Source organism: Colletotrichum acutatum (genome assembly GCF_030867785.1).
Source record: "Colletotrichum acutatum strain CBS 112980 chromosome Unknown BDZ83scaffold_13, whole genome shotgun sequence".
In the NCBI taxonomy this organism is placed as follows: domain Eukaryota; kingdom Fungi; phylum Ascomycota; class Sordariomycetes; order Glomerellales; family Glomerellaceae; genus Colletotrichum; species Colletotrichum acutatum.
In genome coordinates this window covers 493,378-516,080 of record NW_026849007.1, presented here as the reverse complement: position 1 = coordinate 516,080, position 22,703 = coordinate 493,378, and the positions used below count along the sequence as shown (strand labels likewise).

The 22,703-nt window shown below is 54.2% G+C and overlaps 8 protein-coding genes across 8 annotated transcripts; 4 read left to right on the top strand and 4 right to left on the bottom strand.

Annotated features, from left to right (window-relative positions):
- Positions 1 to 483: 483 nt before the first annotated feature.
- BDZ83DRAFT_607050 (pterin 4 alpha carbinolamine dehydratase-domain-containing protein) lies at positions 484 to 1,442 on the bottom strand. The gene is made up of 3 exons (XM_060507406.1): positions 1,031 to 1,442; positions 844 to 906; positions 484 to 765 (listed from the first exon to the last, which is right to left on the bottom strand). The coding sequence occupies exons 1-3, from the start codon at positions 1,364 to 1,366 to the stop codon at positions 538 to 540; spliced, it is 627 nt and encodes a 208-aa protein (XP_060369244.1). The 5' UTR covers positions 1,367 to 1,442; the 3' UTR covers positions 484 to 537.
- An 834-nt stretch (positions 1,443 to 2,276) lies between these two features.
- BDZ83DRAFT_72044 (amidohydrolase) lies at positions 2,277 to 3,993 on the top strand. The gene is made up of 2 exons (XM_060512273.1): positions 2,277 to 2,351; positions 2,413 to 3,993. The coding sequence occupies exon 2, from the start codon at positions 2,516 to 2,518 to the stop codon at positions 3,908 to 3,910; it is 1,395 nt and encodes a 464-aa protein (XP_060369243.1). The 5' UTR covers positions 2,277 to 2,351; positions 2,413 to 2,515; the 3' UTR covers positions 3,911 to 3,993.
- A 3,336-nt stretch (positions 3,994 to 7,329) lies between these two features.
- BDZ83DRAFT_748628 (uncharacterized protein) lies at positions 7,330 to 9,268 on the top strand (the record flags this gene model as incomplete). Its single annotated transcript, XM_060513646.1, has 3 exons — positions 7,330 to 7,378; positions 8,149 to 8,603; positions 8,822 to 9,268. The coding sequence occupies 3 exons, from the start codon at positions 7,330 to 7,332 to the stop codon at positions 9,266 to 9,268; spliced, it is 951 nt and encodes a 316-aa protein (XP_060369242.1).
- Positions 9,269 to 10,163: 895 nt separating this feature from the next.
- BDZ83DRAFT_569138 (uncharacterized protein) lies at positions 10,164 to 12,554 on the bottom strand (the record flags this gene model as incomplete). The annotated part of the gene is made up of 3 exons (XM_060504156.1): positions 10,164 to 11,932; positions 11,986 to 12,306; positions 12,371 to 12,554. 3 exons carry the CDS (start codon positions 12,552 to 12,554, stop codon positions 10,164 to 10,166), a joined length of 2,274 nt encoding a protein of 757 aa, XP_060369241.1.
- Positions 12,555 to 12,933: 379 nt separating this feature from the next.
- On the bottom strand, positions 12,934 to 13,731 carry BDZ83DRAFT_607036 (DASH complex subunit Dad4). Its single transcript, XM_060507405.1, has 5 exons — positions 13,595 to 13,731; positions 13,476 to 13,532; positions 13,381 to 13,425; positions 13,241 to 13,325; positions 12,934 to 13,185 (listed from the first exon to the last, which is right to left on the bottom strand). Exons 1-5 carry the CDS (start codon positions 13,595 to 13,597, stop codon positions 13,157 to 13,159), a joined length of 219 nt encoding a protein of 72 aa, XP_060369240.1. The 5' UTR covers positions 13,598 to 13,731; the 3' UTR covers positions 12,934 to 13,156.
- On the top strand, positions 13,674 to 14,659 carry BDZ83DRAFT_71847 (uncharacterized protein). Its single transcript, XM_060512078.1, has one exon. The coding sequence runs from the start codon at positions 13,872 to 13,874 to the stop codon at positions 14,505 to 14,507; it is 636 nt and encodes a 211-aa protein (XP_060369239.1). The 5' UTR covers positions 13,674 to 13,871; the 3' UTR covers positions 14,508 to 14,659.
- Positions 14,660 to 15,532: 873 nt separating this feature from the next.
- On the top strand, positions 15,533 to 16,721 carry BDZ83DRAFT_71358 (Got1-like family protein). Its single transcript, XM_060511638.1, has 5 exons — positions 15,533 to 15,869; positions 15,979 to 16,005; positions 16,102 to 16,150; positions 16,218 to 16,233; positions 16,348 to 16,721. The coding sequence occupies exons 1-5, from the start codon at positions 15,839 to 15,841 to the stop codon at positions 16,642 to 16,644; spliced, it is 420 nt and encodes a 139-aa protein (XP_060369238.1). The 5' UTR covers positions 15,533 to 15,838; the 3' UTR covers positions 16,645 to 16,721.
- Positions 16,722 to 17,190: 469 nt separating this feature from the next.
- On the bottom strand, positions 17,191 to 18,006 carry BDZ83DRAFT_748623 (profilin; the record flags this gene model as incomplete). The annotated part of the gene is made up of 5 exons (XM_060513645.1): positions 17,191 to 17,325; positions 17,409 to 17,555; positions 17,634 to 17,718; positions 17,816 to 17,831; positions 17,994 to 18,006. 5 exons carry the CDS (start codon positions 18,004 to 18,006, stop codon positions 17,191 to 17,193), a joined length of 396 nt encoding a protein of 131 aa, XP_060369237.1.
- Positions 18,007 to 22,703: the final 4,697 nt, after the last annotated feature.

Below are 22,703 nucleotides of genomic sequence, written 5' to 3'. Positions count from 1 at the left end.
ACATAAAGTACGCACATCACCAACCAGCATGGCCATGCGTGTATGCATTGAGGGAAGAGAATGACGGACGCGCTCATGAATGTGGTTGAGAGCGCGTTGCTGGACACACCGGCCGCGGGGTGGTGTCTCATGATACGATGTATAGAACGCGGCAGGAAAGGAATACCGCAAGGGAAAGCGACACGACACGGGCCCGGACAACCGAGGCCATACCATCAAAGTCACGTAATTATCATTGGGGCGGCGTTTGAAAGAGGTATTGACGGTTGTGCGAAAAAAGACGAAACCACGTATGCGAATTCTGTCGTATATATTGGGAAGGCCGCCCATATAACTGGCATTGTAGTAGATTACTTAATCATAACACAACATTCGTTCTTCTTATACTCCAGTTTATATGGCTTGCATGTTCTCTTTGTGTATTCACAGTGTTGTACAGGACTTTTGTACAGTGACTTGGTGATCAGGAGAGTAGCTGAACCCCCCCCCCCCCCCGAGACCTCGGATCCGAAGTGAGGCTGACTATCCGGGGCCGCTTCACTTCTTTGGCGTGCAGCAGTCCCCAGCCGTGCCCGCCGCCTTGTCAGCTAAACCACGGATGCCGCAGCTCACGACCTCTGTGTCAGTGGTGGCCTCGGAAGCCGGCACCTCGACCTCGCCAAAGTCCTTTGCTAGGGCGTCGCAGATGAGAGCGAGCTTGAGGTCCTTGTCAGACAGACCCTTCGGGCTATGTGTCGTCCACCGGATAAAAGTGGTGTTATAAACCTGCCTCGGTTTTTAGTCTTTATGATTTGGAGACTCCTTGCTCGATTATCTTGAGAAGGACAGGGCGCTGGGGCTTACGTTTGACCACTCTGGATGATGGTTGTGGATTTTACATTGTAGGCTAACGGCCGTCATGAAGTCCTTTTTACTCGTCAGCAGTCGTTTTCACATTTTCTTGGACGGAGTGTCATTGAACATGACGACATGATGTTTGGCCACACGGAGACATATAAGTACAGAAAAGAGATAGGATAAAAATACGCACCCACGTCTTTGCAAAGTTCTTGAACTTGAAGCTCCGCTCCACGGCCTCGCCGTCGTTGACAAGCGCCCAGCCCCGTCCCTGTCCCAGCAGCGTCTCGAGCGTCGAGGAGAGGGAAGGCTCGTCGGAGCCCTTGGAGAAGCGCGGCGTGGGCACGGGAGCGGCGGTGGCGGGTGTGGTTGACATTGTTCTCTGGTGTCGCGGTGCGGACAGCTGGGTGAAGTTTTGTAAGGGTGATGGGGATGTTGCTGCTTTTGAGAGCCGGGATGGTGTCGAGGTGAGAGGTCGCGGGGTACAGTGTGCGATGCGGCGGACGAGGGTACGGGCTGGAGTGCTCATCTCTGAGGGTGTGTCTGTTGCGATGGACTTGGGTAACGTTTTTCTTGTAGTTGAATTGCAGATGTAGGATTATGATGTGTGGTTGAAGCTTGAGGTGTTGTTAGAGGTGTACCCCTGTCGTAGGCACTTGCGGTTGAGCTTATGTGGAGACGCATGAGATGGACGAGGTTGCCTCATAACAGTTGGATTTTGCTCGACATCTGCAATCATGTGTAAACTCCATCCCTAATGCCCTTCAATATGCTTAGGCCAAGATGATTGACTTCATGTATTTCTCAAGAAGTCCGGAAACTGTTTAGGGGCCCTGGGTCACTCAACGAACTAGATGTACTTTCCAGACCTAGTATTTAATTCCCACGGAGGTGTGCTAGTCGGAGTTCAAGACAGAGTAGCTTCAGAGTCCAACTTCGATTACTGAGATCAATAGACCAATCTACTAGTCAAGCACCCTGAACTCTGCATTCGAGACGAAGCCGCAATTGATAAATCATGATTGAAAGCCAGAGGCATTGACCTCCGATATGCGTTCTATCACTGTCTTGCATCCTGCTTGCCACAAGGTACTCCATATTTAGCGAGAATCACAGAGACAATGTCGGCCATGAAGATCACGAGGCCGAAACTGACGATAATCAGAATAGAGGTGGAGGGAATGGCTTTATAGTATCCAAAGCTCGCGCAAAAGGGCATACATCGGCTTCGAGTTGAGCTTACCTATAATTACGCTCCTACATTTGGAAGGTCGATTATCAGACCGCGCCGCTCTATCGCATCCCCCTGCACGTATCTGCAGCGACAATCCATTGACCAGCTCAAGTGCCAATATAGGGAAACGTTGCCTGTTTCCCGGATACCGGGGTGGAGGAGGTTGGTAACATGGTAAGGTAGATTGCAGAGTGGTCAAGATTCGTTACCCCGCGCTCACCAAACCACACACTTTCAGACTTGACTAAATGATGACGCCCCGAACATAGATTTTCATGATGTAAGAAACACAACTTTCAAAGTTCATCTCAAGTGGCTTTAACTTGGCTAATTGCTTGCAGCTTCAGCTCAATTGTGTGCGCCTGCTAGTACCTTTCCATTGAGAAGAAATCTACTCAGGACCTAGACAGCCATAGTCCTTGGACGCCGTGCAAGTCGTGCAAGATGCGTGTACCACATCAACCTCATGGGATGCAACAGTCCGTATCAAACCCGAAACCAATGGATACGACGCCGCCAGACACCCAACAAACCCAGGCAATGGCCTCACAACAAGAACAGAATGAGCCAGAAGCAGGAACGGCCATCACCCTGATCACGGCTGACCTCCTAATCCCAGGCCGCGGCACCCCAGTCCACGACGCCGCCGTCGCCATCTCAGACGACAAGATCATCCACGTCGGCCCGCGCGATAGCCTCCCCTCCAAATACCGCTCCCTCACGCCCCTCCACGTTCCCGTCCTCATGCCGGGCCTCTGGGACGTCCACGTCCACTTCCTCGGCATCGACGTCGTCACCGGCTTCAGCGACGGAATCTTCAACGTCCTACCCGGTTCCAACGCACTCATCGGCGCCGTCATCGTCCAGGATCTCGAGGCCACCCTCATGGCGGGGTACACCTCGGTCCGCGAACTGGGCGGCTACGCCGGCGACCTCCGCCCAGGTATCGACTCGGGCCGCCTCGTGGGACCCAACGTCTACTCCTCCATCGCCGCCATGTCCATCAGCGGCGGGCACGGCGACCAGCACACCCTCCCCATGCAGACGGTCCTCGACTTTGCAAAGTGCGGCGGCGGCGCCTGCTCCATCGCCGACGGGCCGGAGGACTGCACGAAGCAGGTGCGCCTCCTCGTCCGGCGCGGCGCGCGCTGCATCAAGATCTGCTCCAGCGGCGGCGTGCTCAGCTTGCTAGACGACCCAGAGGACAGGCAATTCTCCGACGAGGAGCTGAAGGCCATCGTCGAGGAAGCGGGCCGTAGCCGGCGCGCCGTGGGCGCCCACGCCATCGGCAAAGCGGGCATCATGGCTGCGCTGCGCGCGGGCGTGAAGAGCATCGAGCACGGGTGCTACCTAGACGACGAGGCCGTCGACCTCATGCTAGAGCGGGACGCTGTGTTTGTGCCGACGCAGCACGCCATCATGACGCTGGCCGCGGACCCGTCGCAGCTGCCGCCGCCGCTGGCGCGGAAGCTGGTGAAGCTCGTGCAGAGAGCGACGGACTCGTATCAACTTGCCATCGGGAGAGGCGTCAAGGTCGCGCTCGGGACGGACACGTGGAGCAGCGACCGGACGAAGCCGCTGGCGCACGGGAAGAATGCGCGAGAGCTGTACTGGGCGGTGAAGAATGGCATGACGCCGCTGGAGGCCATCGAGGCTGGCACGGCGAACGCGCCCGAGGTCTTGGGCGGGATGGCGCCGCTGAGCGGTCAGCTTAGGGAAGGGTATGATGCGGATTTGATTGCTGTTGCAAGGAATCCGCTCGAGGATATTGAGATTTTGACGGACAAGGAGAATATCACCCATGTCTGGAAAGGGGGCAAGTTGTTCAAGTCTTCATGATAATCGGGATATGCCTGTAGCATAAGGTATCAGACTACAAGGGTCGGCCACTGACCAGTGATGAGTATATAATTCGATCGTCAGCCCAACTGATGGCTCCTTGAACAACACCGTACAAGTACAAGTTTTGTTTCTTCATTGACTGTATCGATACGCTGGTTTTACTTCAGTGAAAGATTTGCTCGCCCAGATACAACCGGATCAAGTGTATTATCACAGCCACACACCGCCCGTTCTCCGTTTCCGTATATACTCTATAGAGTACGGATATGATGGATGATCTGTAGGAGCCGCCTAAGAAGCCGTGACTTTGGAGGCCTGTTCGGCTAGGTGCCATTCGGTAGCATATCGGTGTTGACTGCAATGTGATGGTACTAGTCCACGGAGTACACTTTCTAAGTCGCACTCCATTGCCTCATTCCATCAACACAGACCTGTGGAGGGACGTGAGGTTGGGGTGTAGGTTGATCGTGATATGCCTAATGTTTTATTAAAATTGTATTCTCGTACTTGTGGCTCACAAAGAATCCATTCTCATCGACAACGAGGTACTTAGATCGTAGCATGTCGATAGCTTCGCAAATTTCATTAGATGCTTTCCGAAGGGTCGAGCTGCACGGAGCCGCACTGGGCACTCGCAAATGCAAGCTCGATGTCGAAGAAGAGAGACTGGGCAACGTTACAGTCAATTCAGTGGTGCTGACTGAAGGGCGCGCGGACTACCGCTCCATCATGCGATATTGACAGACGCCTAGTTAACCGGGAACCCTACCTTGCGTTAGTCAAATAAGAACATATTTGCAACATTGAATGAGCCTCTTCTGAATTCCAAATTTCGATTCGCCGGTGACAAGCCAGCAGCACATCCGAACGGGACGGCAGCAGATGGAACGCATCACCCTACGTGTAATATGTCATTGGTTGATCAAAAAAGGGCCGTGTGAGTGAACCTTGAAGCGTTTGTGTTGTCACGGTCGTCTTCCAGAACCGCGCACGGACTCCGCCAAAGCTGCAGCACAGGGCACCTGGCGCCGCATGCCAGACGCGCCAAGCCATCGGGCTTATGTAAGTCAAACACCGGGAGTCGCGGTACGTGTAGACCGAGGAAAGCCCGCATACCGTAAGCACCCCCATCCCTTCCCGCCGCTTTCCACCTCAGCATGACACGCATGGGAAGGAAAAGAGGGATTTCCTGGCAGTACTCCGTACCTACGTACGGATACGACTGTTCGAGTTGCCTTCCATGCCTGGGTTAAACATCCGTACCCTTCAGGTAGCTTTTGATGCCCGGCGCAAGCCACGAGTGCTTCGGCGGGATATTTCCTACTCAAGCTTGGTACTTCCGTTGAGGGGTCGGTTAATTATTTGACTGTCAACGTTCCCTCAGTCTACTTCTGCACTCACTCACCTCTCACACCTCGCAGTCGGATTTGCGGGAATAAGGTACTCGGCAAAGGCAAAGTTCTTCCACGATTGTTCTGGTCTGTTGTCTGCGGCCTGCAAGGGTGCCGAGTGGCTCCGGCGACTTTTCCAGTCGTCTCGCCCTGCCTGTCATCGACCCATCGGCCATTTTGTAAAGTCCGTCGCGTCGCCCTTCCAATCACGAGCAGCCTTTACTGTCGGGTTAGTCCCTATGGAGAAACCTGCTGGATGATGTAAGTACCAGTAGACCTCAGGTAGGCCAGTTTGGCCCGCAATTAGTCTTCCTCCCTGTGGTCTGTGGATGAATTGTCGCAACTCGGAACGTGCCATTCCCTGGATGCTGACAAACCAGGCTTGCTGACTATTCGGATTCATGAACGACATGGATTTGAACATGCAAAGAATCCTCTGGGGAATAAATTATCGTTGTTCCGCTGCTGACAACAAGCTCCGGAGATCTAAGTGTAACGTGTTCCCATAATCTTGTTCCTGCCGCCCCTGTTTCTCCTATCTCCGTATCTTGCGCTGTTTACCTACTGGTAGGTAACTAGGGGGGATGACTACCTCCTTCTTGTAGGATCGAAGTACGAAGAGAAACGATGATAGGGATGTTGAGTACAGCAACAGAAGACCATAACTGACGAGGCACACCGGTTGTAATCACGTGGCAGAGTCGTGCTGCCTGACACAGCATCTTCACCAACGCTGCCCGAATGAGAAAGTGAGGCTACACCGCAGATGTAAGTGAGCTGTCGCGGTGCGAGCACACATGCTTTCAGCTCAGAGTTTGGGCTTTCAGCTGCAAGCCAGGTACATGAGCACGTAGGGAAGGTAGATTCAGAGTCCATATGCGCAGACTGGCAGGCACACAAGCAGCTCTAGCCTGCTTGGTCGCCTATGGCTCGAAGCAAAGCTCTTTCGTCTCTTCGTCGGGCGAGAGCTTGACTTACAACCTAGATGATCTGTCTGCATCCTTACCTCATCTCCAAAGTACAGCCACCTGCTCACGTGGGACCTTCCTGTGTTGACTAAGGTGGCCGGGTGTTTCCTGACCTGACCTGACCGCGTCGGCTCCGGGGAGCGCTTTCAGTCACCTTCCTCATCCCGCTTGACGGCACACTGGAAGGTACCTCACATCGGGTCGGGGCAGGACTTGCAGGAGTGAGGTCAGGTACGTACCGAGGAAAGGTACATGGCAAGCTCAAAGCAGGTACACACGCCAAAGCACCTTGCCTTCCCCCGACAACCTGGAAGCAACGAGCTGCCTGCACCTGCCTGCCTCCGCCCTACCGAGATTCCTCCTCGTCGCGTCCCTCTTCTTTCTTTCCCAATCAATCAATCAAACAACCAACAAATCCTCCATTCCCAGCCACGCGGTTTTTTTTTCCGTCTCTGCTCTCTTCCCACTCGGCCAACACCTTGGATCCTTTCTTCATTTGCAATTCCTTGGACAGAAAGACTGGCAGGCAAGCAACAAAAACAGGACAACTCGATACACTCAACGCGTCGAACGTGCTTCTCCAACCACCTCTTCTCGGAAAGCTTCTCCCACACGGTACACCTGGCAACACCTGGGGAAGCGGACCAGTCACCAACCCAAGCAGCAGATCAGACCCGACGCAGATTGCATGCTTCTGCCGCGGATTACACACCAAAAAAAAAAAAAGAGGTCCAAGCTGCGCGACCCGACCTTTCTCTTACCTCCCATTACCTCCGCCTCACCTCATACTTTGGGTCTTTACCTCACCGGAACAGGTACGGTACCTACGGAATACCTTACGTTACCGCGTACAAATTACCCACACCCTCGTCAGGTTTCCCCTCCTCTACGACGCGCTAAGGTCGCAGACGATTACCTAAACATTCGTTGAACTGCCGCATCGGTACTCCGTCTCATCCAGTCTCATCATCCGGGCCCTCTTTATAAGTCCTGGTCGGGTGCCTGTAGTAATCAATCCTCCGTTCCCTTCATGCTGAGTCAGAACCGGAGCTTGAAGATGCAGAGCGCTTCACCCTCGTCCTCTGCGAATACCACCACTAACACAGGTAAGCTACCACTCACCTTTCTCCTTTCTCATTTCTCTGTTTTCCGATTCCTATCCTCATGTCCTGATCTATTCATCCCACCAACTTGCCGCTTCGCCTGACCAGCGAGCGTTCTACCAAACCCCGTCGATCCCGTACCGTTCCTCTCTGACCATTGCCCTCTCTCCCTTCTCCATCTCTTTCGCAAATCCGCCCTCCGGCAGCTGCCCTAGCCTTTTGCCTTACCTCATCTTTCATTCACTACTCAGTACATTGTACTTGGCTCGGATCTCATGTACTTTGAGTGAGACGAACCCTCTTTCTCACTTTAAACTACGTTACAATCATCATTACCTGCCATATCCCAGGAGAGGCCTGGCTACCTCTCGCCAGCGTTGATATGTAATCATTTCCCTTCCCCCCATCAGCTTCCCGTCCATCAGCGACTACTGCAGGCCAGAAGCTGTCTGAGATACATGATTGCTCTCGTTTCTTTCTGTGTGGACAGAAGCTTGAAACAGGCAGATCGAATCAAAGACAGAAACCCGGCTTATGCGGCTGTCGAGTGGACCATCTTCAAACCTTCTCCCATCGTCTCACGGCGCATCTTCCATCCCCACATATCCCTGCTGCTCCGGCGACAACGCCAAAATCTCAAGTCTTTGGAGCCTTGATTGATCTTACCTTTTCAAGCCAAAACGGTCCCTGAATCTCACTGGTCCTTGATGACGAGTTCTGATTTTATACCGAACCTGGACACTGCTTGCTGACATGATATGTGCTGTCCATAGACGCCCACTTGCGCGCGCAGCTTGAGCTACTAAGCAAGCACACCGTGCCCGGCTCGACAGACAACGCGACCGGCCCAGCTCGCGGAGCTCGCCCTCAAGCTCCCAACCCTTTGACCGCGTCACCACCGCCGCCCGCACATGGCTATAGTAACGGCTCGACCTCGCCCACTGACGTCTTGCCGCCGATAGTTAATAACCAGGCCGACCCGGAAGCGCATATCCACCCTGATCTCCGAGCTCGAATCACGCACGCTTCAGCCGTCAACATGATGCCCGCCGGTGTACCACCTCAACCGCAGCAGCAAATCGCGCCTCCCGTGACGACTGCCGGTCCTTCCACTGCGCCTCCTACCCATTCTCCTACAGAAATGGACTTGGACGACGGCGCGGAGGGTCGCAAAGCTAAGCGCGAACTGTCACAATCCAAGCGCGCCGCGCAAAACCGAGCTGCCCAGGTACGATGATAACCATTGGGAAGATTTGCGCTGGGTCAATGGCGCGTGATATGCCTCACGCGTGTTGCAGACAACTGTCGCAGTGCTCTTGATACATGGGATACTATTACTGGCTCGTCAACCAATCACTGCGACAGTGCCGATTGCATCCAGCGCGCCCACCACAAATGTCCAATGCGACCTGATGATGAACTTAAGCTAACTTGAATGCGCCGCAGAGAGCTTTCCGTCAGCGAAAGGAGGGGTACATCAAGAAGCTTGAGCAGCAAGTAAGAGACTATATGGAAATGGAGGGTCAGTACAAGACGATGCAGTCAGAGAACTACGCGTTGCGCGAGTACGTGATTCACCTCCAGTCGCGCTTGCTCGATCTTCAGACCGAGATCCCTCAGCCGCCGCCCAACGTCAACCTCCAGCAACCTGCACTTCCGCCTCCTTCGGTTCCGACAAGTGGCCCTGAAGCCCCGCCTAGTAGTGCGGGTGCTGGCCCTCTCGAGGCCGTTGCGCAGGCAGTGGCCGGTCTGCAGGCCCAGGAGCAGCTTGCGCAGAGAGACCAGTTCACAAGGCCCGAGGTTGCGACCAAGGAGGAGCCGCAACGTGAGCCTGATGGACCCGTCGACCCGTCGCTGCCGGATGGCCTTCCGGCTCCGACTGCGTCCATGTGAGCGCGCCGAGAAAACGAGGGCGCGCCGCATTTGAATCATGGTTTTCACGTCGCTGGCGTTGCGGTACAATGGTTTGTCAAGATATTACTAGTGGACTGGCGTTACCGGCATGGTTTCTATCCACCCGTTGTGGGTGTTTTGTTTGCAATGCCCTCGGGTTTGAGTTCTTCAAAAGAGAGACGATGTAGGGATTCGTGCTTGTAACATTGACACGAGAGGTGAAGAGTGTCAAAGGGTGGAAGTTGAAGGACCTGGTTGGAACCTGATGGGAACCTCGAGGTGAGCTCCTGCTTTGTCTCGAGTTCTGTCATTCGTTCCCCCTCGCTTCTACACGCAAATGTACATCGAGAAAGGGGCCCAATGGCCATCGCCTCGGACCATGTTTCATTGCCTGGTAGCCAAGGAACACCCAGGCATCGTTCGAACGTCTCATTACAGATTAGTCTCCGCAGAAATTCTGTTTTGCATGGCCTTGTAATGGATGTCATATTTCTGATCATCTTCGTCCTTCCCCATCTACGCGGCGCGACGTGACAAGAAACCCGTCAAATTTTGCACTCGGGGGGAAATACGAACGGACGTGGAACCAAATATGTCGAGGTCGTGAAGGGATCGCAAAGCTTGGCTTTTTTTTTCATCAATAAAACTGGTGGCAGACTGGTAAGGACGTGTAAAATGTAAAGATAAGTTGACATAAAAAGCCCGGCATTTGAATTTCTCCCATCCTTTCTTTCCCTCACCCCTAAAGACGTCCCGTTCCCTAGCCGTAAAAAGTCGCCACTGCTGCAAAGCGCCAACCCCTCTGTGACCTCTTTCTTCTTTTGTTAAAGTAATCATACATACGAAGTATTGCCCAGGTCATGCTCCTATGATTGAATGTTGTTAGCCTGTCGTTCTAGTTCCGAAAATGGAGAGGGGGAATGGTTTGGGTAAAACGCACCTTGAGATACTCGGAGCCCTTCTCCTGATACTCCTCCCGCGTAATAGTAGCAGCCTTCCAGGCATCCGACCCAGCCCACCCGGCAGCGCCCTTCCACGCGTCGAGGAGAGCGTCCTCGGCGCGGCGGATGGCGAGCGGCGCGCCGGCGGGGAGAAGGGGCCTCAGCCCCTCGCGGAGACGCTCGTCGAAGCCCTGGAAGAGCGTGTTGCCGCCCGTGAGGAAGACGTCCTTTAGGAAATCGTCACGGTTCGACACGCCGCCCAGGCGCTGGTTGAGTATGTCGCCGACAATCTCGATAAGGCCACCCTGGTCGACGCCGGCGATGGACGGCTGGAAGACGACCTCGGGCACGCGGATGCGCTCGACGTTGAGGTGGATCTGGTTCAGCTCGGCCTGGGAGCCGGCGTCAAAGGGCCGCGGGCCGCGCGCGAACGCGTGGAGCATCGATGTCGACCAGTCCGTCTTGGCCTCGTGGGTGTCCTCGTAACCGAAGTCCGGGTCGTAGCGTAGGAGGTCCTCCTCGTACGTCTTGAGGTTCGCCTCGAGGTTCTCCTCCTCCTGCTCGTCATCGCTGTTGTCGCCGACGGTAATCTGGCGGTACACGCCCCAGTCGTCGTCGTTTTGTCCAAAATTGTCGTCGTCGCCGCCGCGGCGCCGTTTCTTGACCGGGTTGTCGGACGCGAGGTTGGCGATGCTCTTCATGCGGATCTGCGAGGCGAGCGACTTGCGGTTGCCCAGGTCCTGCTTGAGGCGCTCACGCTCCTTCATCTTTTGCAGCGTCACCTCGCGCGCCTGGCGCCTCTCCTCGAGCCAGCCCTCGAGGTCGTTCTCGCGGCGCTCCACGTCCAGGCGCTTCTCCTCCTCGACGCGGGCCTTCTCGGCCTCCTTTTCGGCCTTGGCGCGCGCGCGCGCGTCGTGGTTGGACTTCATCAGCTTCTGCTGGCGCTTGGCCTTGATGCCAGCGTCGTCGAGCTCCTCGTCTGGTACGTCGAGGAGGTCGAATACCGGCTCTTGCTGCTCCTCTGCAGGGTCACCGCCAACGTCTTTTGTGCGCGCCTTTTTGACTGCCTTGTCGAGGGTGGCGATCGCTCTCTCGAGTGCAGCTTCATCCTTAAGGTCGTTGCTATCGAGCAGCCGCCTAACCTCCTTCTTGTTGGTCTGCTGCTCCAGCTTGACCTGAAGCTTCTTGTACTGTTCGAGCTCGTTCTCCTTGCGCATGAGCTTCTCAAGGCGCATCTTCGCAGCTTGTTCCTGTAACCGCCTACCGCTCTCCTTCTTCCGCTCAGCAATGCGAGCCAACTCCTCTTCCGTCTTTTGCACAATAACCTCCTCTGTAAAGGGGTACTGGATGACAATATCCCGGTCTTCGAGGCCGGTCCAGTCCAAGTAGCCTCCCAACTCGGTATTGTAGTCTTTTGAAACGTAGGCATGGTCGCGGAGCATGTGTTCGGCCTGGGACACATTGAGCTTGCCATTGAAAGCAGGGTACTTGAGCCTAATCAGCTTCAGCAGATACTCTGCCGCATGCCATCCTCCCCAGTTCAATCTTGTGGCTTGGCTCAGCAGGGCCTTGTGGTTGTAAACGGGTATCACGTGTGTCGAGGTGTAGGATGACGAGACTACGATGCCAGTGTTTCCCTTGTTGTGTGTGTAGGAGAAGAGCGAGTCGATGCCGTATGCTAGGGAGGGCGCGCCGTAGCATTCGAAGATGATTTCTGTCATAGCTTTACAGATGCGTCAGCTGTTAATCTTCAAATGCTGCGAGAAACCAGCTTACATTTCCGGGAGTAAGGCAAGTTGGCTACCGCCTCCGTCATGACAATGGGCATGTCGATGGATGCATCATCTCCGTTCAAGCCGAGCTTGAGAAAGATGTAGTCAAGAACATGCTCCATGACATCCCAATTGCTCACGATACCCGTCCCTTGCTCGTGCGCATAACGTGTGTGGCTCCTCGCAGTCGTGTCGGCATAGCAGTCGCTGCCTGCAAAGGAATACGTCTTTCCGGCTTTTCGGTCGCGGTATTTGGCCATGATCGGTGGGATGTTGAGCCTCGGCTTCTCTTCAAACGACCATCCTGCGCGGACGGCCGAAGATCCTATCGACAGTCAGTCAGACAGCCGCTCCGCCATGTGCGTTTTCGGAAACTCCTGCAAGCTTACCATTGTCGATTACAATGGCCGCGCCTCGGGAGGACTGCGCCAATGCCTTCTCCCGTCCATCCTGCTGTACCGGAATCGGCTTCTCGAACTTGGCTTCCTTGACCTGGAAGATCTTGGCTGGCGGGTACGTTCTCTCGGGAGGTCCTGGCAGAGGAGGGAGCTCGCCCGTAGCTGAGGGCGCCATCGCGATGTTCGTGTGTTGGGAAAGGTCTAGGGTGTCGCAGTGCGACGGACCATGCTTCGGTGATTTACGGGCAGTGGATGATGAAGTTTGAAGCCTCCCAGCTGGCGGCGTCTTCAACGGGAAGGTTCGTTAAGGTAGGGAGCGTCTACGTCACGTGCGTCGCGTTCAATGCGTCTACTTGATTACGGTTGATGAAGTTATGATGCGCCGTTGTTGCGAGGCTGCGAGGCTGTAAATTTCAGTGGACCCCTACCGGCTTGTGCTGCTCGGGTTGCAGCGCAGCTACGCGATCTTAGCGTAGCAAAGGTAGTAGTAATAGGTGGGTGAATCAAGTGCAACCAACGTCTCGCCCCTCGGTGTGGTGTTCAAAATGGGAACGATCACATTCTATCTCAGATCTGCCAAACTTGTGACTGCCTTTATTCATGGTCATTTGAGGAAGGGTGGGAAATGCGGTCAATTCAGGATTCCGAAGCTATCCTCCAGTGGTGGCTTCTCAGTGGGTATCTGCTCTACGGCTCGTGAAGTGCGCCGGAAATGTCATCAGTCTTGTCTCATTCCTCATCCATACACCCAGCACCTAACGACGAGTTTCGCCATGTTCAGGCAGGCGGCTTCAGGTTGTCCGTAGCTGCTCCAGTGTTAAAATTGCTTCACCAAGGTCTGCGTAATGACAAGAAACGTACCCTCGAGATGGAACAAGACATTAGACTGGTAGTTCTTGAACATCTGAGCGACGAGCTCGACATTCATGTTCTCAATGTTGATCTCCTAAACCTGACATCAGCCACGCAAAATTGGCAAGAATAGAGAAAAAGCGACTTACCTGCAGTGACCTGTTCATGACCATGACGGCCTCGTTGAGTTTCTCCTAGAACTGTGTAAGCCGTGGTGACCCATGGTTGTTAGAGAACGACATACCACATTGGTAATGATGCGAGAAAGCAGCAGGTTCTGTTGGTGCTCGTGTGGACTCTCCTATTCTATGCATTAATATGTCTATCCACCTGCACTGCGAGCGACCACGATTGGTATCATACCATTTTGTTGCGCACGTATTTGTGGTTGTGGTGTGTTTGTTTACTCAGTAACAAGTACCCCGCCGCAATCGTTGATGACTTAAGTCGAACGGCGCTCTAGGTACATCTCACCGATCACACCGAGCTCCCGCTCTGCGGTGAGAGACGGCAGAATAAGCTACCCGGTCACTGCTTCCCTCATGTTGCGCAACCAGCCATCCGCCTCCAATTGATACAGCAAAGCCGTATCATCGCAGTTCGAAACCCCCAAACCGCACGATACCACATTCCAACTAAAATGGCGGCCCCTAAAGAAGCTACAGAGGCGCAACTAGCCCACCAAGCCCTCCTCGACGAGCTCGACATCCACTCCATCCATAAGAGCTTCCGCAACCCGTCCTGGAAACCTAATCAGCGCCGCAACAAGAACATCAAGACCATCCTCGGCGATGCCTCCCGCCGCGAGGCCTCGGCTCTGGCGACCCCGCAACAAGAGGAGGCCAGCGCCGCAGCCACGCCAGCGCGGACGACGCGAGGCGGCCGCGGCGGCAACGACGACGACGGCCTTTCCACCAGCGGCGCCTCGACGCCCGCCGCCGGCAACGGCAGCGGCAGCAACGACAATAACCCGAACCTCGCGCAGGCCTCGCGCAGTCTGTCGAAGCTCGTTCTCGAGAAGAGCCTGCGCCCCAACGGTGGTGGTGCCGCCGGCGGCTCGGGCCCGAGTGTTACGTATACCAACGTCGAGTCGGCGCCGTCGCTGGCGCACACGAAGCGGTATTGCGATATCACGGGTTTGCCGGCGCCGTACATCGATCCCAAGACGCGACTGAGGTATCACGACAAGGAGGTGTTTGGGCTGATTCGGACTCTGCCGCAGGGCGCGGCTGAGCAGTATCTCGAAGCGCGTGGTGCGCATACTGTTCTCAAATAAGGAGTGTCTACTGCTTCACATCGTACGGATACCATCTTATGGGTCGGTCGGACATCGACGGCGGCGGCGTGAGGCACGATGCTGCAGCTTTCATAGTTCAGGCGTTAAAGGGGTTTAAGACTATGGTCATGAACCAAGGTTCGGAGTCACCGGGGGTTTCAAGCGGAACAAGCCTTTTTTCCAAGTCAATACGATGGTTATATTTGTTATGAATCAGCCACTGGGTTGCGGCAATCTATGTATGTGCGACCAACAAAGTCAAATCTCAACTATGCAGCCCTGCGCCTTTCAGCATAGGGTGTTAGATGACACTCCGGCTTAATCGTGATAAACTGTTGTTCTTCGCCTGTGAATCGACAGATTACCGAGAACGTATTGAGAGACGATACTCAGTTGCCATAGCTTGGAGCTACAGCCGCCGCGGCGGAACTGCTATGCAGTTATGTTTTCCTTACCGTTTTGATGTAGAGCTTCCCGACTTGCTCGAATCCGGAACCATGGCCGGGGGACGATCCTGCTCGTCTATATCGGAGCTGGTGATATAGATGCTACCGTCTTGTGTCCACGAAGAGGAACGCGCATGCATCTCCTTGGTAGAGCTCAAATGCTCCGTCATGAGGTGTTCCCAAATCTTACACCGCAACAGGTGCTCAGGTGGATAACCTCACGAAGAGCATTTGAGATACCAGTTGCGCCATGTATCAATAAACGCCACATAGGAAAGGCTGAACAGTATCTCCTGACTGTATTGTTGATGATAGTAGACTCGCCAACGGGCCGGTCCTGATGCTCGTGTCGTCGACTTCTTCAAGGCGAACTCAACACTAAGTTGATGTTGAAGAAGCAGGTTGATTTTTTCCAACTGCAGCGCGGGTTAAATCCATCGCGGGAAAATTGAAGCCACGATGTAATTGGCTGGCCTACCTGGAGGAACCCACATAATCTTAGTGCCTTTTGGTGCACTGCACACCACCCCAAAACCCCCAAGAGTTAGGTTCGTTCTGTGACGGCGCGGCCAAGCACCAGGAACTGCAGCAAAGACCCCTGCTCGCATGCCAGCGGCCGGCACCTTTCCCCCTGGTGATCTGTTCTTTGCCTAATCTAAAAAATTACGGCAGCTCACTTCAGTCCTACGATACGCCAATCCTCTCTCGCGTATCTCCCATCCTCCTTTTTCGCGATTGCAGCGCCCTTTTCCGACCCTTCTGTTTATACAGCTACCTTCCTACTAAGACAAGAAGAAACGTTGCCCTCGAACGATCCGATCGAATCGAAGCTCCCTTCTCATCCCACCACCCCAACTCGACCGAAGCTAGGAGCATATACCCAAGATGGCGTCAATGTGGATGTCCGACTCTCAAAGTACGTCTCTTTGCGCTGCCAAGCCGTCACAGGCAATACCGCACCGAAATCACGTTGCGCAGCTTCTACACCACCCGTCAAAGACCGTAGCTGACCTTTGTTCTTACAGAAATTGGAGTAATCTTTTGCTCCGGAGGTACGTTTGCGCCGTCGCCAGTAGCTTTCTGGCGCATCGTGTAGCATACACAACATGTAGGACTCACCGAGGCTAACTTCTCTGCGCTTTTGACAGGAGGTTTCTTCCTTATCGGTGGAGTGATGCTGTTCTTTGACCGAGCAATGTAAGTCGTCTCTCGCGAACTCGTTCCCTTTGGCTTTCGCGACAGAGCTAACACGATCCTTTCTCAGGCTGGCCATGGGAAACGTACGAAACCCTCTCCTCCCTCCTCCCTGACCACAGGACATCTTAAGAAACGACAGACCGAATATCCTGCTACGCACCTGCGAAACCAAAAAGCTGACTGTTACACCGCAATAGATCCTCTTCCTCATCGGCCTGACAATCATCATCGGACCCCAAAAGACGCTTCTCTTCTTCGCGCGGAAACAAAAGGCAAAGGGCACCGCCGCCTTCTTTGGCGGGCTCACCCTGATCCTGCTACGGTGGCCCCTAATCGGCTTCTGCGTCGAGCTCTACGGTATCATGGTCCTCTTTGGCGATTTCCTCGGCACGATTGCCGCATTCGCGCGCAATATCCCCGTCATTGGACCGTATATCGGCACCGCGGTCGATCGGTCTGGCGTCGGTCGCCGGAACGCAGAGTTGCCCGTGTAATTATTCCATTGGAAGGCAGGCAGGCGGGGGATGTATCAACGTATCAATGATTTTCGGGGGAGCCACTGGAATGAGGAGGATAACGTATAGACGGGATTGTATACCATAACGGCGCAGATTGGGTCCTGAACCTATGATTTGATAAGACTTGTAATTATACGCCGATTTGCTTTCGGTTCTTAGAGCAAGGGCGAGACCTCTGTCTGGGACGACGGAATTCGCTCAAAGATAATGAATGAACGGAAAGACACACTCGAAAACCATCTGGCACACACGTAGGACGGAAATACACGTCATTGACATAGGGTTGACGCATTTCGGACTCGAACGTAGCCGCGGCTAAGCAAAGATTCCGCCATTGGTAAACTCTTGCTAATCTAGTGTTCGTCGATTCGTATTGTCAACATCCTCGTGTGTACGCGGGAGCGAGATGCCCAGCCTGCCTCGCACACAGTAAACTCTAGGGGTTTATTTCCTAGAGCTGCAAAAATCCCCCCGCGTGCCCCCTCCTCTACGCCGTCATCTCCTCCATCCGGGCTGGTATTCTTAGTAGCTCACACTGACGAGGTAGTCTGCCAGCTTCTCCACCGCCAGAGTAGCGCTGCCGGCCTGCGCGTTCTCGCCGTGGTGGCCGAGAAGGATGGCCTGGGTCGACTTGGCGACGGCGATACCCTCCTTGCCCTATTCAAACGATTTCAAGTCAGCCCTTCTGCGGATGATGCCAGGTTTTTCTCGTGCTTTCAAAATGTGTATGCGTGTCCAACCTTTCGTGCGTAAATGGCACCCTCCTCGGCACGGGCCATGACGTATCTCTCGCCGCCGATGAACAGACCATCGGCAAAGGCCTTGTCCTTGACGTCCGACTTTCCGGTAACAATGTCGGCAACGACCTTCATCTCCGTGGCGGAGAGCTATATTGCGCAAGACAGATTGTCAGTAACGGTGCTGAGGCTAGAGATTCATTGGCGATTGGAGGCGGGATCACATACGGTGAAACCGGCACTCGACGCCCACGTGCTGTCACCGGCGATGCTGATGATGGCGGCCTTGTCAATGTGGCCGGTGCCGACCAAGCTACAGATCCCACGTCAGTTCTCCATTGCCCATTCTATAGCTCAACAATCCCTCGCGATGCGAAAGCCGCGAAAACAAAAAGCTGGTGCAAAGCTACCTGGTGTCAACGTAAGCTGTAGAGAGAGATTGTCAGCTCATCCTGATGATGCTCGAGGTGGGGGGGTTTTCCCCTCGGAGTTGGCTTCTCCCTCCCCATCCGTCTCTCCTGGGAGAGAGCTGCCAACGCCCGCATCGGCCCTCGTGGGGGTGGGAGATTGCGAAGTGAGTGAGCTTACCTTGCCACGACATGATGAAGGAAGGAAGACGGGAAGAAATAAGAGACTAGTGCTCGCTGGTGCAAATTAACAAGAAAAGAGACAAGAAAGCTTCTCTGTGTCGAAAGGGGGTGTGCAAAAAGCTCAAGCTTTGACGCGGTGTGGGATATGGAGGGGAGGAATTTCGGTTTGTGACTGTTGATGTTTCTTGTTCCTCTTCCTGCCTGACGTTTGCCCCTCTCTCCTCCGAGGAATACCTCAGCAAACCAATTTTTAGGTCCAGCGGGCCGGGCGGGGTATCACGCTACCTGCTGAGAGGTCATTGCTGGCGCCAAAGTAGCGGTGCGGGGTACTTTCTTCAGCATCGCGGCCGTCGTAGGCGAATACCTATGTTTCTCGTTGCTTCCACCCCCCGGCAACTGTAGGTGCTTTGGTTCAGGAAAGTCCAGCAATGTCATGCAGCTACCACAGTAGGTAGGAACTGCAAAGAGTTGCTGTACCTTATCCGAACATTTCTCATCATTTCTTCTGAATCTTCTTCCTTTTCGACAGCCACGGCTTATCCTTGTCTGACGAATTCGATCCCCTATCTATCTACCTACCTGTACCCGAGGTAGCTAATCCACTCGAGAGAGCTCAACGAGTCCACAAGATCCGCCGGGTATTCCCATCACCGCCTTTGTAGCCATTACCTTGCTTTAAGTACCTTACCTTACCGCCTTACGTATCTTTCCACCTGGGTGCCACTTCCGGAAGCTGCCCCGCCAAACGCATTGTTTAGTCACGTGATGGCGGGGTGACTGTGCGAGTATGACAGAAGGAGGCACAGTACCGACACGGCATTGTTGGCCCCCACCCATTTGAGGGCCGTCACCGCCTCAGCTCGCCACACTCAATGCGCCACGGCAGCGACCCCCGTTTCCCATCTTCGCCAAGCCCAACACATCTCCGCCGGCGGCCCGGCAAAGCTCTATGCCGCCTTCCATCTCTATCGTCGTCTTCGTCGACGTCGCTATCAACGGCTTTTCGTTTCCAGAAGGATCGAAAGATTGAAACAGACGATCAGTTGACGGGAAGTGAGAACGGACGTGCATGATGGCAACATCAAGCGGAAAGAGTTTCTTTCTAAACATGTTTGGATCGTCCATGCAAGAAGGAGCGCATATTCCAAGTTAGTCACGCAACTACTTCAGCCCGACTTGCGCTCGACGTCTTCTGTCTTTATTCTATCCACCTGCATGCGGTCAACAAGGGCAGCCTACAAGCGGCAACATCGAGCACGCCTGGTCGACGGAAGTCCGTCCGCAACGCAGCTCGGAGTCGAAAGACAGGACGTTTCCGTCTTCAGCTTGGTCCTGCACAGTCGTAGTCGTCTATTCAACCGATCGGCTCTTTGAACTTCTTGTCCCCATCACGCTGGGATCCAGGCTGTACAGCATCTTTCCCAGGCTTTGGCCTGTCTCATCAGATGGAATTACGCTCGCCAGCGTATACGTCCGATCATCTGGATAAACTATCAGAGTTGTTTCCACTCAACGCCTCTCACGGGATACTACACTGTCAACGGATCGTCACCCGGGGCACCGCCTACGTTACGCTTGATCCGCCGCTGTCTCACACCTTAATTGGTCGCCCTGGTAGTCTTGTCATCCCAACAACATTTCCAGGCTTCCGAATCCTGATTTTGCACGGGTTCACAAAACCATCGACGGGCTATGGAAGAAAATCGAAACAGGGGCTAGATTTTATCGAAGAGATACGGACACCGGCGCCTAACCTTATCCTATTCGTAGAATGTCCAGCCGGGAGGAACTAATTGCTTAGTCTGGGATCGGCTGCCGCAAACTTACTTGCAGCGGAGGACTCGGCTTACACGACGATTTGGTAAACTCAACCCATGGGAGGAGCCAGCTGCATCTGCATGGCATTATTCGTGGACATCACATGAGCAAGAGAGAACACGAAAATGGGTTCCAGCCATCCCTTCAGACGAACTTTGAGTATACGGATGCTGCTCATCAAACCAGTTTTACTTTTTGACAGCAATGCGATCACCTCCTGGCAACATGGTTATCGTTCAGAAGACAAGGGCATATTTCGCGACGATTTCTTCAGGGGCGTCTTCGTGGCATCTCTTGACTGACGATATCTCTTGGAACCGACCAGAACGACAGGGTGTCTTCATGATGGCCAGTAAAGTCTTAACTTGCGCTCTGGCCACCTGACGATACACTGGCTGGCGGATTTGCAATCTTGAGACGATCATTCGGCTTTCAACCCTGGACGAGACAGTTCAAACCCCGTCGCTGGATAGCCTTGCCGCATCCTCCCATCATCTCTTAGCTCCTGATCTGCCCTGATACCTGGTCAGCCTTGTCACACAGGGCTCCTCGATAGCCTGCGATTCTTTGGAGCCATTTTCCGGACCTGGGGGGATGATCTGACTGTGGGCCTATCGTGGACTGAGAAGAACAAGAGGTGCTTGTCAGCGCCTAGGCCCACGCGCACAGCACGTCGCATGCGGTCAACGCCAAAAAAAAAAAAAAAAAAAAATCGAGAACAACAAACTTTCCAACGCTCGACGACGCCCACCTCAGCAACAGCGCTCCGTGTCCCAGGAAGTATGTTTCAATACGACACCTTCTAAGATGGAGGGTGTTTGATACTTTGATTTCTCCCGGCTGACAGGACAACCTGTAAGCTCCAACAGCAGACGCATACGAGGCACTAGGGCGTGTCGTCTACCAGATCCCCCCGAACGATGACACCTCGAGCGGCAGACTTATTCAGCGTCGGCCCTAAGTAAGCTGCCAATTTCGTGGTACTTGGCGCGTCCTCCATCAACCGACTTCCCAGCGATGTGAGCGGCTTGCATTGTCTTCGCAATGTCATTGCATGGTTGTATCGGGGAACACAATTGGTGTTTATGCCCGTGGGCGTACGAAGTTGCGAGACGAACGTATCCGTACGGAAACCTGTGCGGGAATTGGGCCAAACAAGCGGTGGGAAAATGGACCAGGAAATAACCAAGATTTGATCAAATTACACCGACCAGCGCTGGCGTCACGCTGGATAAGCAGACCTAGTGTGAGAAGGTTATTTCCTTGATTGTGGACCATGGTTGGTGGGAAGCCGGATGAGCAACGATGTCTCTGATCCTTTCATTTAAAACGAGAGACCCGTTTGATGTCAGAGTGGGGGATCGGTACATGCGTGGGCAGGGCGTTGTTAGCCCAGCGGTGCGGAGAGGATCCGCGACTGTAACGTCGTGTAACTCTCATTCGCTGACCGCATCGGCTGGGAGATTGAACTTCAAATGAAGCAATTTTCAGCCTGGTGACCGTTGGGCAAATCTTGGGGCGGCACTGGGGACGTCCTCGTGTTACTCATCTTGAGTCTGGGCCAGTCCCATCTTTCAGAGGCGATTCGGATTCCGGCTGCCCCAGTTTCTTGCAATTGGGATCAGTCCAGTTCTTCGACGACTTCCACGGCCACTTACAAGTAACCGTAGCGCAGTGACGGCTTCTCGGATTATGAGCGAATCGATCATTACATACATCGACGGACGAGGCTTGGGCCTCGGGGGGCCGACGACAACGAAGGCGAGAGGACGTGCGGTATGACAGGGACGACCCTGAGGCTTGTTGCCCCCGGGCTGGGGTAACCCAACCTTTCCAGGATGTCCCGCAGACCAAGCACGGATGCGACCCTCCCTCTTCTCTCATCCTTCTCGAATCTCTCCCCTCTTTAGCTCTCTCTAGCGGCAAGGTACGGCACGATACGACGGGGGCACAACAAGGCATGTGGGCGTAGTCAATTTGAAGTCAAATTGCTTCTTATGAGCTTTCTGACAAGAAGCTCCAGAAGGATAATACCGGAAGCTGCCGCGGCTTGACGATGGAGTCATCCGAGGCTTCTCACTCAGCTCTCGACTCTCAGCCCCCCCAAGCCAGCCTTGACCGCCACGCCGCACGGCAGTGTCAAAACAAAAATCAGACTACCCAGAGTCTCTGGACCTCTCGGCCACCCTGCAGATGACGACTCCGTTAATCATGCTTCGCCGCTGTGCTTCCCTACAGTTCTCGCTAGTCTGACACACGAAACCGCAAGACCTCCACTCGACCGCAGAAGATACGCGACTTATCGTTCACAAACGACCGGGACCCTCGATCCACAGACTGGCCCAAGGACAGGATGTCGAAGTTCGTCATCCTTGTGTTGATCAGCCCCCCCTAAAATATCCGTCCTATCAATCTCAAACAGGCGACGAAGTTGCGAGTCGCGTGCTGGGGACCAAGAACGAGGGCTTCTGGGCTCTGGGTCGACCCTGCAGAGGCGAAATCAGAGGGGATGATATCAAAGTAGAGTTAAGTCAGAGTGTCCCCCCCGTCTGCGGTCTGGGTCCCCTCCTGTTCTCTGCATATTGGCTTCGGGGGATTCTCTGTCATCGGGTCTTTGGTCTTTCTTTCCAGCAACTGCCTTTCTACTAGCAGCCACATTTCTCATTTTCTCTTCTTTTGCCTCCACATTTGGCGCAACTTTGCAAGACGGCCTTCTAGTCCTCCGATTCTACTAGTTCCTGCGACCGCTTCCCATCATCTCCTTTTTCGAAACCGATCACCCCGCTCCACGTTCTGGGCATCCCGCCTGGTTCTTGCTCTTATAGCCCTGTCAACAAGGATCCGCCAAGCGCTAGCATTGCAAAGTCCTGTTCCGGGCCATTAGAGGAGC

Excerpts from the sequence above, each read along its gene's own strand:
- BDZ83DRAFT_607050 (XM_060507406.1), bottom strand. The coding sequence starts at position 1,366 with ATGAGCACTCCAGCCCGTACCCTCGTCCGCCGCATCGCACACTGTACC. Across the intron at positions 907-1,030 it reads AGAACTTTGCAAAGACGTGG|GACTTCATGACGGCCGTTAG; the intron begins GTGCGTATTTTT and ends ACGAGTAAAAAG. Across the intron at positions 766-843 it reads ATCATCCAGAGTGGTCAAAC|GTTTATAACACCACTTTTAT; the intron begins GTAAGCCCCAGC and ends AAACCGAGGCAG.
- BDZ83DRAFT_72044 (XM_060512273.1), top strand. The coding sequence starts at position 2,516 with ATGCGTGTACCACATCAACCTCATGGGATGCAACAGTCCGTATCAAAC.
- BDZ83DRAFT_607036 (XM_060507405.1), bottom strand. Across the intron at positions 13,326-13,380 it reads TCATGAACAGGTCACTGCAG|GAGATCAACATTGAGAACAT; the intron begins GTAAGTCGCTTT and ends TGTCAGGTTTAG. Across the intron at positions 13,186-13,240 it reads TGTCTTGTTCCATCTCGAGG|CTACGGACAACCTGAAGCCG; the intron begins GTACGTTTCTTG and ends ACACTGGAGCAG.
- BDZ83DRAFT_71847 (XM_060512078.1), top strand. The coding sequence starts at position 13,872 with ATGGCGGCCCCTAAAGAAGCTACAGAGGCGCAACTAGCCCACCAAGCC.
- BDZ83DRAFT_71358 (XM_060511638.1), top strand. The coding sequence starts at position 15,839 with ATGGCGTCAATGTGGATGTCCGACTCTCAAA. Across the intron at positions 15,870-15,978 it reads GTGGATGTCCGACTCTCAAA|AAATTGGAGTAATCTTTTGC; the intron begins GTACGTCTCTTT and ends TTGTTCTTACAG. Across the intron at positions 16,006-16,101 it reads AGTAATCTTTTGCTCCGGAG|GAGGTTTCTTCCTTATCGGT; the intron begins GTACGTTTGCGC and ends CGCTTTTGACAG.